Consider the following 20,334-nt stretch of genomic DNA (forward strand, 5'->3'; position numbering starts at 1 on the left):
CCTTGGGGTGAGGAGGAGGCGCCTATCCTGGACACGTCAGGAGGGTGTGATAACCAGGCTGGAATCAAGGCAGAAAATGCTTCTGCAGCCACGGGGAGGGACGGAGGGCAGCAACCGGTGGCTGCCGATATTTGGTTAGAGCTCAAAGGAGTCTCATGGACACTGCTGGGCCTGGGTAAGAACAGATGATGACTGGACCTGCTGTATGTGACCGAAGAGGGGTCCCGAAGGACTGAACTTGCTCTCTTCTACCCCTGGACAAAGAAGTGGACTCCAGGGGTCGGTTGGCTGACCTCCTGTGTAGCTACAGGGAGACAAACAAGCTCCAAAGGGCCTTTTCCACGGCTGATGAGCTGATCAGAGGCAATTGGACCTGGACTGCACCCTTCTGTTGTCCTCTGCCTGACACCTTTGAGTCTCTTAAAGTGGCCCCTGTGGTCCTGGAGGCCTTAGGAAGTGTACTCCTAAGGTGGTTGGAGACTTAAAGGACTAAAGTCAGCAGGTAAAATCTTTGACCTCGATGAACCTGGTTGGTGTATCCGACCCGAGCTCATAACACGGTCAGCGTCAAACTGTGCGTAGGTCTCCCTGTCTAATGTGACTGTCTTTGGCATTTTATGTTTCTTGGCGCAATTCTACTTAAAACTTCTCCTTTATTGGATTTTTGTCATTTTGTTTATTACTCTGTTTTCCTAATTTGGCTTGGGATTTTTAATGTTTTTCATTTCAACCTTATCGCTTTTTTGATACTACATAAATGCTTGACGCATTGCCCTAAGTTAAGCCTGTCTGATTTGTCCCACAGCTACCATGGGGTTGAGCTCAGTGTCCATGTGTGCTTATTTCGTTGTGTTTTGAGTAGCTACCAGACCCTAAAAGCAAAAATATTTTGTTGTGGTCTCACAAAGTGCACTTTACCATAGCAGTCCCTGGTACTGAATGGAACAAATTCTGAGGATGCACTGTTTGGGAAAGAGCAGAATGCCTCACTCACAGTAGCCAGTGGTTGACCAGTTGTCCCATGCTTTATGCTCTATTGCAGTGGTTCCAAAACTGTGGTCTAGGGACCCTTAGGGCTCCACCAAGCCTCCTCAGGGGTCCGGGCCTACTTGGATAATAACATATTAACAGATTAATAAAGTGTATATAAATAAAGTTGAATGTACAATTGAAAATATCAAAAAATACTGTAAATGTAAAGGAATTTGAAATTGGATGCTAAAAAATAAAATTCATATATCAGATTGATTTGTGGGAGCAGTACAGGTGCATCATACAGAATATTGTGTGGACGATGAATTTAGAAACACTCCAATCTTTCTATTAAAATTACATTAAACCGCTCACAGAGACAAGTGCGCAACCCTCTTCTTCCTGTGTTTGATGCACTTCTGCATGACTTTTAGGAAGGTGCCTCCTAATCAAAGCTACCGTAAGCGGAATCAAGAAGTAAACTTAAACACATCTTTATTGCATCCAAACATGAAATGCTACGCATCCATCATTAGATATACACACCAAAGAAATACATTTCCATGGATGTTCAGACATTAAAACATGGAAACCCCTCCGCGTGCTGAACCTTCATACAATCTTACATTCACCCCAGTGTTACACACACTCAATGCACACAGGTTTCACTGTTCCACACATACCGAATGCAGCTCCCACTGTGTGCACTTGTGTTTAAACCTATATATACAACGAAGAGAAACTTTCGTCCCAGAAACTAATAGGTGCAGCACAATCAAAAAAGTGTTAAGCGTTAAAATAGTAAAGTCTAATATTTAGTGAAATTCTGAAGTTAAAGTATGCATGTACATATGTGTTGTTTGCAATGATATCATGGCGAAGGTGGTAGTGCGTTGTACAGGATTGAAGGCATAGACCCAGTCGGAGAGTCAGACTTGGTGGAGGGTATGGGAAGATGGACTCTTTACTGTGCCATTACGGATGTCTTCAGAGGGATGTGTCTCTAGCTAGTCTTCTCAAATTGAAGAAGGATAAGGACCGTCCTGATAGATACTGGGCTGTGGTTCTCCTTCCAGAGATGGATGGAAAATTCTGGTTGCCTGTATTTTTCTATCTTCCACTGCTCTGTCTTTAGTACCCATGTAGTCACCCTTCAATAGTGGCAGTAAGGAAAAAAATGATTCAGCGTCAGATAAATACTCCATACCTCTATTAATCTATACCAACACGCTCATTCCTTTAAAACAAACAGCACAAAATGTGACATGCAAAGACATTAAACAATGACAAAACCATGACAAAATAATGAAGTGACCACTTTTAGAAAAATCTGCTGACATTCACCAAACGTACAAAAGCCAACCAAATTGCAAGCTAAAATCATAATGACATCACAAACACACCATTCTGACGACATTAAAACCAAAAAATACATTCTACCTTTGAAAATCATAATACATTACATAACATGGCTGCACAAAGAGTAATCAATATAACGCAATAAAGATAACACATCAGTAATTGATGTTAAGGGAAGGTTGCTTGAACAGCATAACTTTTGAATTTCTTTTCCTTTTACTGTTTTTTTAAGATGTAATAATGTTGGCTGTAACCAATAAAACCTGTTATTAGGTCAAATTGACTCATAAATGTACATTCACAGGTTTATGACTGCGGTGCAAACGTCAAGTTCCATTTTCTCACCCTAGTATAATTAGCATAAAAAATTCACTACTTCATAGGTTCCATGGTACCAGGACTTTACGGGAGAAAACAGCTGGGCCGAAACTCACAAGGCCTTAATCAGATGTTGCATCACTGCACTGATGTAACCCTTAATACTTTAGTTCTTGTTAAATGGCTTTAGTTGTATTGTCTTTGCATGAAAACCAACCAATTATAGCTTTCCATTAATTTCATTTGCTATGTATTGATTTGTGTATTAGGCCTTTCAGCAGAGCAATGACCGTAGTATGTGTATTTGAGCATTTACAAATAGTCAGTAGAAATGTGGATTCTTTGGTTAGGATAGTTGGGCCTTAATGGGGACATTTACGTTGTTGACTGCAGTTTTACCACATACAACCACACGTTAGGTAAATATGCCTCAGCCATATTTACAAAACAGTGGGCCTTGTTCGAGTAAGAACGTGATGTTTCTTGGAAGGTGTTGCAAGTAGATCCGATCAAGACTTGCATTACGTTCCATAATGGTCAACTGTAGTGATTGAGCAGGCGGGGATTGTGATTTCGACTGGGTCAGATAGGAAGGGTCAAAGCACAGGGTGCCTTCGTCTACTAAGATACGTATTTTGAACTTTGGCCTTTGCTTCTTTGCTTAGCAAGTAGCCAACTCACTCACTGCACGAAGACCTGCCAAGAGTGATGTGCTGAGAGAGGGAGGACCATTGTGACCTACTTTATTCTCGACCAATCATGAATTCTATTTTGGGAATAATTATCCATAAACTTTCTCCCTTAATTTCTCCAGCAACATCATGTAACAAACACAGAGGACTACAACTTCGTCGATAACTCTAACCAGTATTTATAAGAATGCATGCCATGCTCCTGAGACCTTGAAGTCTAAACATCTGTAGATTTTTAGGGTCTTAGTGAAATGCTGTAGTCCTCATATTGATAAGCCAGGAGGTTTGGTGTGGTTAAAGTGTTTGCTGCCAATCATCTTCCAAGTTCTCTGTTGGTAATGCTTGTCCCATGTATGACCGATCTGCTACACGTCTGCAAGCTCGGAATATCCCTTCTTTTTCTGACCTTTCTGATACATCGCTGTCGTTCTAGTCACAAAATGTGATGAGGTCTACAATATGTATGCATCTGAATCTGACTATCAAATCTACCACCTGTTAAAAAGTACAACACACAAGGGTGCCCGACTCCTTGTCAGCCGTAATGAAAGGGACATTGCACTCTCCATCCTCTAAACTTTCACTGGCTGCCAGGAAGAGGAAGGATCTACATCAAAATCCTATACCTGGCCTACAGCCGCCTTACCAGAGCAGCCCATGGAAGCATCAGCAAAAACATCTCACCAAACAAATCCTAAAGGCACCTCAGGTCAGCCGAACTGTGCATCAGCCCTGATCCAAACACATTGGCTGAAAAGATTAATGCTTCTTGGTTCAGACTGTGAAAGTGCTTTACCATAGGATGGCACTTTTGCGTTGATCAAATGGGCGCTTAGCACTCCACATATAGGACTGCATTTGATGACACAGCAAATAATCACCAAGTATGGGTGCTGTTGGAAAGTAAGATCTGCTTTCATAGTCACCCCTACTTTTTGCTGGTGTCATTATGTTTTACTGACTAGTCTAGATCCGGCTAATCAGAACCCCAGTCTCTGTGCTTCTTCCCTAAATTAGACTTGGTGAGTACTTAGGCACACTCCAGATTGGCTGGTAAGTCCCTAGTATATGGTACTAAGGTACCCAAGGCATAGGTACACCAGCGGTCTCCCATGGGCTGAAGAATGCATTATGCCATCCATGAAATGAGCAACTTGAATGGTGACTGCAGGCCTGACATTGCAGCTTGTGTAACCTGGTGCTAGCACCACTTGCGACAGACATAAGTTTCCTTATATCTGAGGTCCCTGTACTTAAAACCTATAAGTCACCCCTAAGGCAAGTCTTTCAATCCTGAAGGCAGGGTGCTCGGTTGTAAGTGTGATGGTGCCCCTGCATGAGCAGGACACCTCTACAACTTTCGGAGTCCATTCTCCCAGGTTGTAAGTGCTTCAGCCATGTTATATTTCATATCGGTACCCTAATATAGGTTTAGAGAACATCGTACTCTTACCCTACATCATCTCTCCTTCATTTCATATGAACGAGCCTTATAAGGACATAACTCCAAATAAGGACAGAATGCCTTATAGGGACTGAACGCCTTATAAGGACTGACGCCTTTTAAGGACTAAACCTTTCACCTAGTTCTATGACGAGGGTGGGTTCTGCCCGAATCGATATTGCTAGGACATCATCCTTAGCACATATGAATAATTTATGAGTACACTCTCCAGGGGGGCATACTTCACCTCTCCTATCTACGCACAACGGTTTAATCCCCAACGTCCTCCTCATACTGAACAATGAGTAACATATGCACATAGACTGTATAAATACAGCACCTCTTGCTATCAGTAGTCAGGAGGGAACCGAGACTTCAAGGCCGACACACTGACCAGAGACGCTCCGGCATGCCATCTCTCCAGCTGACAGTGGTCTAACTATCCCTGACTGGGTGTCCAACTCCAGTCTAGGACGAAGTCCCACAATCTCACTATTCAGGTATGGAGGTTCGACTAAATCCTAGCAGGATTCTTGGCTCTTAGATCTTCGGTATTGGGCTCTTAGGCTTAGTAGCTCTTTCGCACCTACTTACATGCTAGGCACACTCAGGCACATCTAGACAGGCATCTTAGGAGTACGCACTTTATTTTATAAATGCATTTTATATTCATGTATGTGTTCATGACTATTGCAAAATGGTTGAACAATAATATTCCTTTTTATTCACTGTACTGCTGGTTCTATATCTCTGCTACTGTGTTACAGTTGTAGCAGCACATTTGTTTTACATGAGAAGAACAATGTTAAAATAAATTCTTATTCTAAACACGCCCAACTGTTTCTTCTGTGTATCTCTCTGAGAGCAAAACAAGCAAGCACAAGTGACTGGGTGAAAAGTAGTATATTGTTTCCACGAGTCTGAGGTTATTGTGTTCTGAGGTTGCAAAAACGAATCTCTCTGATAACAGGAGATTCTAGTAGCACCACGAGCTAGCTAATGTGAAAACAGGCTAACATATTCGTCAGGGGTGTACAGAGTCCGTCTGCCACCAGACCCACAGTTTGTTATCCGCAAACGTGTAGGTCCTGCATGAAGGGTACTATTGGAACTACACTACAGATGCATAGAGTTGCCATGCGTCACTACGGAATGGCTACCTCTAAACTGGCTGTAACAAACCCTGTCGTGTTTGGTATCAAACATATTGGAATCATACCCCCAACACCGTCAACGGTTTATGATTTAATGCAGTGCAAAACTCCTCCGGGAGGCCCTCCGTGCTCCCGGTACCAGTCTTCTAGACCCGGACAGCAAACTATGGATCCTGCCGACCAGAGACACGATTTTGTCCTCCTCCTGCTGAGCCAAGCTCAAGCAGGGGAAGGCAGGACAATAGGTTTCCTGTCACAGGGAGGTGTGACCACTTCCCAGACAGGACTTTGTGTGTTGGGCCAGGGTGGGAGCGTTTTCCAGCGACACTGAGACTGCTTGAAGGGCACATTGGGTGCCCTCCTTGCATACTCTAGTTCAAACCAGTTCAGGGAGCTGTTGGCTCCCGCTCTGGTGCGAAACAGGACAAAGGACATGGGGGTATCCTCCCCACTGTTAAGCCACTCTTCTGGGAGGGACACCTGAATTGTCCCAACCCTTTCCTTAGGGTACTTAAGGGCTTACCTATGGGTGGGTCCCTAGATTTGTTGTGTAACAAGATTTAAATCAAATACTACTTCAGCTTAAACCGTGTGGGCACTCTGGACCTACCTGGACTTGACACTGGGAACCAAGACTGCAACTGGGAAAACTCCTGCTGCCCCTGGTCTCATCGTCCTGGAGGTCTGCTGCAACGTCTGTGCTCCATACAGGTTCTTCACAAGGCATGTGGACATCCGAGACACCTGAAGGAATCTCCCTTGGAGTGAAGGAGTCACTCCCCTGCATCTGCAGGCACCGCAACACAGCTGACCGGTGTGCTGATCCTGGGCTCCCATGGACTCTGAAAGGCTCAGCAACACAGGTGGTGGTTCTGGAACTCCCTTGACGCCTACACGGTCTTCTCACCAAGTTTGAGACCAGTGTCCCTCGTTGGAACCGCTGTAACAGCACCCCTACGGACCGCATTGACTTGCTGTTGTCAAGGCTTGTTGAATGTCTCCTCCAGAGATCTTCAGGGTCTAAGAAGCTCTAGCTTCAAGCATCTCCTGCAGCCAAGATCTTAGCCTGCATCGCATCCTTTGCACCGTGGACCTTTATCCTTCTGTGAGCTGCTTGACGTTCTCTTGCGACTCCTGTGCCTCCAACACGTGGGTCCTCTTGAGGGTCTTCTTTTTCTCCTGCTTGCTAGGGGCTTACCTGCTCGTGGTGAGTCACTTGAACCTTGCCGGTCCTGACACTGCACCTTTTTTTTCAACTACGTAGGTTTCCGTTGCCAAGGCTTGTTGGTGCCCCTGCCGGACACTGACCCCTTGGCTCTTGACATCTGACTGGGACAGCTTGTACAGGGCTCCTGGTCCTCATCTGCGTCGCCTGGTCTGTACAGCTGCAACTTCAAGGGGAACCATTAACTCTCCTGCATCTCCGACATCGGTGGGCATTCGTGTTCCGTGCCTACTAGTCACTTCTGAGTGGCATAGACTCTGTCCCCACCTTTGGGTTCTACCGGACACTTTCACCTTCTTCGCCAGCGGCATCTTTTAAGAAGTCCTCCTTTGTGGTCTACGGTGGTTTCCAACGTCCCTTCGCACCTATGCATCCGGCTTGCCTGGTGTAGGTATCCTGGTTTTTGGGGTATCCACGGGTGGGGTGATTCTCCAAGCTTCCATCTTCCACAGGGTTTCCTCAGGGTCCGCTGGGAAGGGTGCTTCTTCTTTAAAACTGCAATCACAACTTACCTGTTGACTTCTGTTGAGTCCGCGGTCATGTTCCCACTTAGCACACGGCCTCACCTTGGGTGGTTCTTTGGGTCCCCGACTCTTCTACATCTTCTGGGTCCGTTCTCGACTTAAGTCGTGGTTCGCATTCCACTATTTTAATATATGGTTTGGCCTCCCCCATGGAGACCAGTGTGTATTCTGTGCTACTTTCTTATTCTATTGACAAAGTATTGAGTTTATATCTCCCAGTAGGAGATAATACATTGTGTCAGTGAGTGTTAATAATAAATACATATTTTTATACCTACACTGTGCGGTTCTTTTCCACATAACCTATACCATAAGATTAAGTACTGGCAAAGCAAGCTGTTTTACGCAGCCTTCTGGACTATGCCTGAAGGCAGCTCTCCACAGCTACCACTTTGATCGCTTTCTAAGGTTGTCTAAGACCAGTAAAATCACCATAAGAGTTGTCTGGATTAGTGCAGGGTGCTACACTTACTTATGTGAGTACCATATACTAAGCTAGCCTCTGACAAGTGCTTATACCTTGAAAGTCAGGGGGGGCCCATGTAAAACATTTGTCTAGTCACTGTTACTGGATGGCATGGCTTTGTACTAGAAGCGTCTAAAAACAATTATGCGCTTTTCAGAAACTGTTCCCGAAAACGTAAATACTATTGATTTGTATCTTCCTCATTGCTTATTGTTGGTAACCCAGTTACTCACCAACCATCTATACAATAACCTCCAATCTGTTCACTGCTTTGTCAAACGGTTAACAAGGGGGGGTGCTCAGAAGGGGATCTAGATCTGTTTATATTGTTGCTTTGTCTTTAGTTTGTTTCAACCAATATTCTCCACCCCAAATCATCCTAAATAAAGAGCGCTGTAGCCTTCTAAAACAGGCATGTGTGGTTTGAAGTGTTGTAACGTCCACTCTGTATATTCAAAGTGAGCTTTTAGATGCCGTTCTTGCCTTTCTGTTCTGCAACCTTATAGCAGTGTGGCGGTCTTTGATATCATGGTAGGCTGCTTATACATTCTCCCTAGAAGGCACAACTAGAACCACTTGCTGCTTCCACGATTCATGTCACCAATTTCCAGTTGACTTGGCAACATCAGTAGGAGGGTGGGGCGTGAATAGGACACCTCTTTAGCTTCATTGCTTAACAATCTACCGTTGGATGTTCAAAATGTGCATGAGGATGTTGGGGAAGTATTTTGAGAATCTGATTTTCTACAGATTTGTAGGTTGAATGTTAATGCCATCTTAAGTATAACACACATCTGTTTCCTTAGGCAAAGGGGCTGATACCAGCCGCCCGCCTTGCCGGAAAGCTAAAGACCTCCGCAGGGAGCGCAAATTGCAAAAGCTGCTGCAGAAGCAGACGGCAACCGATGATATACAGCCTGCAGTGAAAGAGGCAGCTGCAAGCTCACCAAATAAGACTGATGGGGGTCCAGTAAAGTCTGATGGTGGTATGGCCAAGTCTATTGAAGACTTCCTTACAGAGGCCTCACTGGAGAAGCCTGCACATGAACTGGAGGTAGGTGTTTGATCTCAGCTGTATAAGAATTAGATGTGTTAGCTTGACGCAGGGATAGTAATTGATAATTTCACACTGTTCTCCTTCTTTTCATTCTGCCAGGGTTCATTCCTCTGGGTGCTGATGCCTTTTCCTTGGGCCCAAAATTTGGAGCCACTTAAAACTGAAATTTTTAAAGTAACTAGTTATAATGTATCACTTTCCAGATGAAGACCAGCTAATTCAGGAGTCGATATTGACCATGATCACTGCAACCTTGGGACACATTGTACGTGCCTGCAGTAAGGGCTTACTCTGCACAGCACTGTAATTTGCTCTGCATTTTAAATTGCTCTTAAGGTCGAGCGGGATGAAAACAGTACGCCAGTAGAATTCTTAGTGATCAGACACAATCTGTAAATTGAGACATTGGTGCCTGACTCTGTTTGTCAATATTTATTGTCTCTAACTAGGTGGTTGCAGTGATCATTTCCTGGCAGGCTTGGCGATCTTTATGGCACTTTCCTCATGATTGTGCCTGGAACTCTGATATTTAGAGGTAGTGTGGACCCCTATTCCCTTTCGTAGCACATAACTTGCTCAGTTGGATGGCACAATCATTTTATCGCAAGGCGAGTATTAGGATGAGAGTTTAGGCTGGAGGCTGTCAGAGGCTGCACCGACCAGACATAATGAATAGTTTGTAACTTATAATAGTAGTAGCCATGGAGGGAGGTCAGCTATTGCATGAGTTTTACAAGATAAGCACTTGCATTACCAATGGACGGAGGTCAGCTGTTGTAAGGGGTTTAACAAGTTAAGTACTTGACGAATATCCTAGGCATGCCATCCTTATGGTACCGCACACAAATGCTCAGAACTGGTTCAGAACCGGGAAGTTTAGAACCAGGTCACTTTGGAGACCACAGATGCCATGGTGTCATGCGTGATAGGATTTACAATAATCTAGAGATGAATGAAACGGGCAGAAGACACCACCAACATGGCCATCAAGGGAGAGGGATGAGTTTCTTGTGACCCCAAGATTTTTCACTTACTTGAGAGAGGGAGAGACACCATGCTAGGTCTCAAAAATTCAGGCTGAGAGGTCTTCTGTGGCACCCACAACTATGATTTGCCTTCTCAGAATTAAGTTTGAGCCATTTACTTGCCACCGAGCCACATATATACAACATACACAGATGAATATTGTGTCTTCTAAGCCCATGGTTTTATCCAAATAGAAAAGGCCCTGATGTGCAGATAAAAGTTAAAATCTTGTGACTGGGTTGGATGCACAGAGGATAAATGTACACTTTAAAATCATTAAACTGCTGCATAACCAATAGGAGTCTTGTGGAATGTTACCGGTCAACGGCTTGACCCCAGAAGAAACACAAGATATCACAACATTATGAGTACTACTCAACCTGAGGAAAGAGCAGTACCGATCGAGCATTGTGCCTCTAAGCCCTGATGCAGGGGCTTCAGAAGGAGGCCATGGTCAATGCGGGTCAGTGCTAAAGACAGGTGCAAAAGAACTAGGATACTTACCCCGATACATAAAAAACAGCCAGAACGACTGATTCCGCAACCTAGCATGGAGTCCAACTTCATAGGGAATCCGTAGAATAAGACTTCCTATTTGACATGTTGTCATCCACCCATAAGGAAACCCAGTTTCTGCCCATGCTTCCAGGCATGTTACGGCACGCAGATGACATACGTACGTACCCAAGTCATAACACCACAGGTTGATAAAAAATATAAAGAAGCTCCCGCCGAACCACTTTTTTACACTTAGCCCACCGGACTTCATTGTGGCTACCACAGCTCTTAAACAAGCAAATAGTTAGGCAAGTGGAGACACCCCCACCTCCTGAGAAAGAGAGCTAACGCATTGATCCTGATTGTAAACGGGTTGCAGCTCAAGCAGCCAATCATTGGTGTATTGCTAACTCCCAAGCCCTACTTGCACGTTACAATAGGTCCAACTGGGATGAAATGAAAGAACTGCTGCAATATCTTCCAGAAGAACACTCAAATAGGGGTCAACAAGTAGTTTGCGAAGTTCAGCCCATCACCAATAATTCAATCAGATGTGTCTTGGATGCAGCAAACACCGCCTTTAGGGGCATCAACACCATTGTATTGCCCAGAAGGCATGCCTGGCTCAGTTTTTAAACCAGAAGTTCAACAGGCAGTTTTGAACATGCCTTTTGTTAAGGGTCATTTATTTGGCCCTCAAGTGGATTCCACTTTAAACAAAATGAAAAAAGACACTGACACCGCAAAAGCAATGGGATCACTACAAACTCCTACACCTTGTGGTTCCTTTCACTGCTCAGGCTATAAGGGGGATACAAATCCTTTGCCACAGATGCCCCCACTTCCCAGCAAAAGGAGGAGCAATCCACTTACACTAAAGGATTTTACAAAGGCTCCTTTAGAGGAAATAATCGAGGAAGAGGTAGGGGTGCTTCAACACATGGTGCAGCCTCCGCGCCAAGAAGTGACTGCCCTACCCTTCCCTCCTGATCACATAACACCTGTCGGGGAGGACTACATCCTTTTACCCAATCTGGGAAGCCATCATAACCATCCAATGGGTACTAGCCATTATCCAACAGTGCTACTGTCTTTAGCTCATTACCACTCTACCCAAAATTCCACATCACAATCACAGACTATCACAAGGTCAATTACCTCTTCTAAAAAGATCCAACCCCTTCATCCACAAGGTTCCCTGGCGTATTCCCTGTTCTTTCCAATACCAAAGAAAAACGGGTCACTGATCTCAATCTCAGAACTCTCAACTACTACATCCTTTAAGAACACTTTCACATGGTCACTCTACAGGATGCCATTCCACTTCTACGTATGGGTGACTTTATGGCCCCTTTAGATACCTCAGATACCTCAGGTTTGTCATAGCAGGAAAACATTACTAGTTCAAGGTTCTCCCCTTCGGTGTCACTACAGCACCAAGGGTTTTTACAAAGTGCCTAGCAGTAGTAGCAGCACACCTACGTCTACAAAACATTCATGTATTCCCGTACTTGGACGATTGCCTAATCAAAGCCAACACCCATCTACAGTGTCGGCACATACAAATGACAATAGACCAGCTACACAAATTGGGATTCACCATTAATGTCCCCAAGTCCCACCATCAACGTCTTCAAATTCAATAATACTTGGGAGCAATACTCGATACACAGGCCTAGCTTACCCCAATCCCACTTGGATACAAAACTTTCAGGCACTTTAACCTAAATGCAATGTCAGACAAACAGTACACTCACAGTTCGGACTGTTATGCATCTACTTGGTATGGTGTCATCTTGCATTGCCATAGTTCCCAACGCAAGACTAAACATGCGCCCACTACAGCAATCTCTTTCTCGTCAGTGGTCCTAGTCACAGGTTCACCTCCATGATCTAATGTTGATTGAATGCCAGACTCACCGTTCTCTGCAATGGTGGCATCCCTACAATTGGTTGAAAGGGTGACCTTTTCTGGACCGTGTTCCTCAAATCACTAACTACAGACGCTTCAGAGCCTGGTTGTGGTGCACATCTCAACAACCACACAATATAAGGTCTGTGAGATGCCAAACCTCAGTCCCTACACATCAACTTCTTGAAACTTAAGGCAGTATTCCTTGCACTGAAAGTGTTCCTTTCCCCACTGTATCTCACAAAGTTGTCCTTGTCTAGATGGACAATATGACAGTCATGTACTATCTAAAAAAACAGGATGGGGGGGGGGGCGGACAGGGGGGACAAGGCCTTCTCAGTTGTCACACCTTTGTCAGACCATATGGATCTGGACTCTTCACCATCACATTCATTTGTTGGCAGAATATCTGCCGGTGACGGACAACCATCTTGCGGACTTGCTCAGCAGTATGCAACAACCAACTCCTACATGGGAACTCAACCTACAAGTCCTCCGTTGATACTTTCAAAAGTGGAGGGCTGCTCACATAGACCTGTTAGCCACAAAAGAAAATCCAAAATGCCCATACTTCGCATCCAGGTTCCTAGACCTACTATCCAAGGGCAATACACTATGGATGAATTGGTCACATACATTTGTCTATGCTTTTCCACCTATCCCTCTCATTCCATTTCTGTTTCAGAAACTCAGGCAAACATCTCTCACCAGGATCCTAGTAGCTCCCACTTGGACAAGTCAGCCCTAGTTCACAGAACTCCTGGATCTCTCAGTAGTCCCTCACGAGAGGCTCACAAAAAGGCTGGATTTTCTCACTCGGGATCGAGGACAAATTAGGCACCACGACCCCAAGATGCTCAACCTAGCGATTTGGCTCCTGAGGTCTTAACAGTTTTGTTATTTAAACTTACCATCAGAATGCATGGATATTCTTAAAAAGACATGCAGACCCACAACTAAAGCCTGTTACGCTACAAAATGGAAGCAGTTTGTTTGCTATTGCCAACCAAAACTCTTTCATCCTTTCAAAGCCACTGAGCAGGACATTATGTGCTATTTTCTTCATTTGCAAAATTTCAAGTTGGCATGAACTTCCATTCGATTATGTCTTGCTGCAATAACTGCCTTTCTCCAAAATAGACAGCATCTATCACTCTTCAGAAATCCTGTCATTAACGCATTCATGGAAGGACTCAAACAAATCATTCCACCTAGTGTGCCTCCAGCACCAACCTGGAACCTAAACATTGTGCTTACTAGGATCATGGTTCCTCCTTTGGAGCTGTTACACTCATGCTCGCTTCAATTTCTATCATGGAAAGTGGCATCTTTAGTTGCCAAAATCACTCCGGTGTGTTAGTGAGGTCCAGACTTTAGAAAAACCATTTATTCAAATACATAATCAAAAATTAGTATTTCAGACTAATCACAATTCATATCAAAGATAGTTTCTCAATTCCATTTAAATCAATCCATTGAACTACCTGTCATTTTCCGTAAACCTGTTTCTGTGGCAGAAAGAGCTCTTCACACCTTAGATGTTAAAAGAGCACTCATGTTCTACATAGATATAATTAAAACTTTCAGGAAAACAAAACCACTGTTTGTAGCTTTATCGCCACTACATAAAGGTAACCCTATATCCAAATCCGACATACCCAGATGGTTAGTAAAATATATTCAAACTTGGCTACATTAAAGCTAAAAGACCTTTATCTGTCTCTCCCAGAGCACACCCTACTCGTAAGAAGTGAGCAACAATTATATTTTTAGGAAATATCCCCATAGATGAAATTTGTAAAGCAGCTACATGAGCTAAACCACATACATTTACTAAACACCACTGTGTAGATGTGTTAGCATGCCAACAAGCCAATGTAGGTCAGGCAGTGCTACGCACATTTTTTCAAACGACTGCACCTCCCACATGCTAGCCACCGCTTCTTAGGAGGGACTTCTTTACAGTTTGTGCAAAGCATGTGTATCTCTAGCCACACATGCCATCAAACGGATTATGTTCACCTGTAAGCATCTGTTTGTGGCATGTAGTGCTGAAGATTCACATGCGCCCGCTTCGGATGCTTGTGAGCGTTGCTGTTACACTTTACACAATTCCTTTAGCATGGACATCTTTATACTGATACTCTACTTGCACTCCTTTGTCACCCGTGTGCGGGAAAACAATCTAACAAAGGAGTCTATGCCCATGCGCAGTATCACTGAGAGGGGGAGTCACTCTACCTCGTGACTCGAAAGCCTTCTTCGAAGAAAAACAAGTTGCACAACTCCGAATGAACCCAACACTGGATTGCAGGAGTATGCAGAGCATGTGAATCTACAACACTACATGCCATAAACAGATGCTTTGCTTACAGGGTAAGTAAATATATATGTATAAATATATATCTCCAGTAGCTAGTTATAGTTAGGACCTAGATTCCATAGGAAAAGGGTTTTTTGATTTGCAAATACTTTGGCGCCGTTTGACGAATCTTCGTAAAATTACTAAAACTAGTGGGTCAGTCACTTCAGCTGCTGTCTAGAAAATTTCGGATCGCTCCGTCGCGCGGGCCCGAGAAAAGCGGGGGGGGGGGGGGGGGTCTCAAAATAAGTTTTCCCCATGCGATTTCCCACAGGGAATTTAGACACGACTAAAGCCCAAACTGATGATCTAAATTACACCAAATTTGGCAGCAAGCTATATTTTGGTTCAGCAAGTTCTCTTTTTGTGATTTGTTGTAGATCCAGTCAGTAGTTGGGAAGATATATATATATATATATATATATATCTCTAGAGACACAAATTCTCCACAGATGCAACAGATTTCAGAATGATATCTGATTGGCTGCCAAGATTTCAACCTGAGCTCAAGTGCCAAACCAAATTGCAAAAAGCAACAAAAGGGAGCAGGGTAGGAATACCTAGGTCACAGAAACCCGGCAGGGGGCCAAAAAGGTTTTTAAAAAAGGTTTATGCTGCGAATTCGCAGTGTAACTGCGGGCTGAAAAACGTGAGCTTTGGCGCTTGGTTTTTCGAGCCTGGTTCCGGGGGATCAGTGCCTTTCAATTACAGGGTGAGGGGGGCACGCGTGGCCGACTCCCTGGGCCACTTTTGGCCCTGGTGACTGCCACCCCCTAGGGCACAGCCTAAGAAAATACTGGCAGGGCCTGGCTCCTGCTATTTCTCGAGGTGTCTACTACTTGGCCATGTAGTGTTTGTTCTTGCTTGGCGGGAGCAATTTTAAATCTCCTGCCAAGCAAGAGCAAACACCAACAGGCGGGAGCATTAAAAATCCTCCCGCCCGCTGGGTGCGGACGTTGCACCTGTTATCCTGCCCGCTGTGAAGTGGGCAGGGAAACAGATGGAAAAATGCCTCCCACACACAGGGAGTATCATTTTTTGCCCGCAGCCCCCAACAAACATACAATGGGTGAGGTCAGGCACCAACCATTAACTGGCCGGGTCCCAGGCGATGGGGTCCATAGGGAAAAATCAGCCGCAGAGAGCGTGCCACCCCCCTGCCCTAGCATTTATTAGCCGGACTATGGGAGACTGGGTCCCCGTGGCCGAAATAGACCCAGGGAGGGGGGCACGCAGCCCCCCAACCCCTTTATTTTGTATTGGCCAGGCCCTGGGGATGGGGTTCCTGGGGCCAATACTGGCCCAGGGAGGGGGGCTGCGTGCTCCCCTCCCAGTTTAAAGAGGCACAGAGCCCCGGGGCCATATTGGCCTGGGGAAAAGTGGGCAACATGTTTCTCTAATTTTTGATGGCTGGATCCCAGGAGTTGGGGTTCCCAGGGCCGATATCTGCCCAGAGGGGGAGCTGCGTGCCCCTCTCCCATTTACTATAAGGAAAGGGCCCCAGGGGATGGGTTCCCCGAGGCAGTCATTGGCCCCAGTAAGGGAAATGCGTGCTTCTCTCCTGGGTTGATCGCATGTGGGGGGGTTTGCCAAAGGGCCTGGCCACAGGCCCTTCCCTTGGCCAACTCCACGCTGAGCATGGCCAAAGACAGTGTGTGGCACGAGGTTGGGTGGCTGCTGGGGGTTGGCCTCAAGGCCCAGCTGACTCCACCCCCTGGTGCACATAGCTGAAGGCTATGCGGGACTGGGTGATTCTGGGGAGTTTGTTTCCAGGGCCTGGCCATGCTGGGCGGGGGTTGGAATAATGTAAGGTTATTAATTATTACATAACTTTCACAAAAAAAAGAAAAAGAGAGAAATTCACTGAAAAAATCAATTGTTACAGGGACGTTATAGTAGGTTCCGAATTTACACACAAAATGATAGAAAGACAGCAGTTATAGTTAGAATGATGTCATGAAACTATAACTCGTGCCCTAACGTAACAATAACCCACGCACTCACCATGCACTGCTAGTTACCCCACATATTACATCACTCCTGATATCTTCTATGACATCATGGATAATGTCTGTGCAACATTTGCTATAAAATTATTGATGAGAGAATTGTGCGTGATGTGGGTGCAAGTTATAGTTACTTTAGAGCAAAAGTTAGTTTCTTGACATAACTCTAACTATAACAGGTGAATTTCTTTGGTTTCATGTGTACAAACTCTGAACCTAACTAGAACGTTCCTTCAACCTTTGTTTTTTTGGGGAGATATATGATATATGTGTGTGTAAATAAATATATATATATATATATATATATATATATATATATATATATATATATTTTTTTTTTTTTTTTTTTTTTTTTTCAGCGTATGACATGATTGACAGCTTCCATGACGTAGTAATCAGGGATTTGGATAAATTAAGATCTAAACCGAAAGAAATAAGGAAGAAAAATCAAAACATCACGTTGGAACAACGTCAAGCCATAAAATCTCTACAAGAAGATTTGACAATTGTAATAAAACCGTCAGATAAAGGCGGAAATATTGTCATTCAAGATGGTGTAGCGTATGAACATGAAGCCTTAAGACAACTAAATGATAACATGTGCTATGAAAAAATCACAACTAGAGACTATAATCAAAGTATTTTGGAATTTTATGGGATGATTGATTTCTGGAAGAATAAGGGAATCCTTGGTCAAGACGAATATGACTTCATCAAAACAGAACATCCAATCACTCCAACCTTTTATCACATCCCGAAACTCCACAAAGATGACAAGAGGCCCCCAGGGAGACCAATAGTCTCATCGATGGGAAGCCTCCTGGAAAACACCTCTATCTTGGTAAACAGCATATTATGCCCATTTGTGTATGAACTGGTGTCATATATAAAAGATAGCACAGACTTTATCAAGATAATTGATAACACAAACTGGGAAGACTCTTTCTTTCTTGTAACGCTGGACATTACAAGCTTGTATACAAGTATTAACCATGGCCAGGGGGAAATTGCTGTAAAATCCTTCTTGAAATCGAGATCATTGAAATATATGGAACATAGTGAAATGATCCTACAATTTTTGTCATTCTGTCTGAGAAACAACATTTTCACCTTTGGTGAACAACTGTACATTCAAAAACAAGGTACTGCGATGGGCACCTTCTTCGCCCCCAGCTACGCGAATCTTTTCGTGGGCTGGTGGGAGAAGCACGTGGCCTGGGCAGGAACAAATGAAGCATGGGCACAGAAAATAGGAATCTGGACCCGCTTCATTGATGATATTTTCTTTACATGGATGGGCAGCAGACAAGAATTAGACGAATACCTTGAAAGCCTGAACAAAAATGATGTTAATCTTCATTTTACGGGAACCATCAGTAAAAGGGAAGTACCATATTTAGACCTTATGGTATATGCTGAGAATGGTACACTCAAAACCAGATTATTCCGTAAACCCACTGCAGGGAATGCAACTTTGCATTTCACCAGCCAGCATCCACGCTGTCTGGTGAACAGTATACCATATGGGGAATGTCTGCGTTTAAAAAGAAATAACACCACCAAAGAGAATTATGAAATTGCAACCAGAGAAGCGATGGAGCGTTTCAAACAGAGAGGGTACCCACAACAAATTCTCAAGGTAGCGGAAAAATAGGGCAGAAACTCGTAAACGAGAAGATCTTTTACACAAGGCCCCAAAAACCAATGATGATGATGTCACCAGACTCATTTTCACCTACTCCGCAGACTCAGGAGAAATTTATAAAATTCTCAAGAGACATTGGGGGATTCTCCAAGCAGATATAATTATCGGCAGGAGAATGACTAAACAACCTAGCATCACCTATAGGAAAAACGTTTCCTTAAAGGATATGTTAGTGCACAGTTACTTTTCCAAAAAGGACACATGCCACCATAATATCAAAGGCTACTACCCTTGCCTAAAATGTAAGGCATGTAAGAACAGTAAAGTCATAAAAACTTACCAGACCCCAGGAAGTAACCAACAAAAAAGTATAAACAAATTATTGAACTGCAATTCAGACTTCACAGTGTATTGTTTAGTGTGTCCGTGCAACCTTCAATACGTGGGAAGCACGATACACCAAACGAAGAAGAGAATATTGGAGCACATGCGTGCTATAACTAAAATTGACACCAACTACCCGGTAGCCAGGCACTTTGCCGAAAAACATAATAGCAATAGTAATCTCCTGAAATTTTTCTGTTTAGATCGAGTTCCACCGCTTAGGAGAGGGGGTGACAGGATAAGGACTCTTAGACAGCTGGAATCAAAATATATCCTAGAATTACGCACCTTGGCACCGAATGGTTTAAACTGTGAGGAAGAAATGTGGATTCATGTTGGTTAGAACATTAGAAGGAATTGTGAAACTGTTAGAAATAAATGTGACATAAGAGGATGTTAGGGTATCAGGTGAAAATGATGAAATACAAATATGTGGGATAAGAGCTGATGGTGATAAATGAAGATCAATATTGGAAACAATAAAAAGGAAGATTGGCATGGTAAAATTAGAGCAACTCAAATGAATTAATGGTGTGCCACTCAGAACAAGTTCATATACTTTATAGATATATGTTTTGAAGAAAACTTCTCCCTCCTGAAATGAATTATATTTTGTTTAAAATTTTGAGTGATTTTATTTGTAAAATATCTGAACCTACAGATGAATCAACAGAAGTGTGGTTTAGCATAGACAATGGCCCATCCAGGGCGAGATGGAACATGAATGAATTAATTTCTGATGTCTATTATTATATACGTATGTCTCTGCCCATCCAGGGCGTAAGAAAACATTTAGCATTGGTATTCCGATAAATTTAGGGACTACCTGGATATGTAATTACAATGTTTGATTTGTATATATGTATATATGATGATAAATTTGGGAAACTAGGTATAGGAATAGACATTTCTGTACTAGTCCAAAATGGCTGCCAATTAGATCTGCCCTTTGGAGGTTTCCACAAATGTAACAGTCCTCTTTCTGTTGTAACCTAAAATGACGTAGGTTGAATAATGATTATTTAAACCGTGCAAACAGAATGTGCGTTGACATTGACAAAGGCCAGCATGGCCGAAACGCGTTTGTCTGCCTTGAAAACGGAATAAATGGAAATTTGATTATCATCGAGAGTGTGCGCCACGTTCTTGTGTCTTTTGACGAGGTAACGCTTGAAGAAATATATATATATATATATATAATTGTTTTTTTTTTTTTTTTGTTTTTTTGTCAGCCATTGGGAAGTGAGCAAGCTCAATTCATCAACTGGCTTACTTCCTTGCCATTTTTCC

The 20,334-nt window shown here is 43.6% G+C and overlaps 1 protein-coding gene across 8 annotated transcripts in view; it reads left to right on the forward strand.

Moving 5' to 3' along the window:
* The window catches only part of ATE1 (arginyltransferase 1), a 409,370-nt gene that overhangs the window by 172,151 nt on the left and 216,885 nt on the right, over positions 1-20,334 (forward strand). For all 8 annotated transcript variants that reach the window (XM_085602676.1, XM_085602719.1, XM_085602709.1 and 5 more), the window contains exon 6: positions 8,961-9,208. In XM_085602676.1, the coding sequence (XP_085458802.1) occupies positions 8,961-9,208 (248 nt within the window). The remainder of the gene's footprint in view (positions 1-8,960; positions 9,209-20,334) is intronic.

Source organism: Triturus cristatus, chromosome 1_2 (assembly GCF_964204655.1).
Source record: "Triturus cristatus chromosome 1_2, aTriCri1.1, whole genome shotgun sequence".
NCBI classification, from domain to species: Eukaryota; Metazoa; Chordata; class Amphibia; order Caudata; family Salamandridae; genus Triturus; species Triturus cristatus.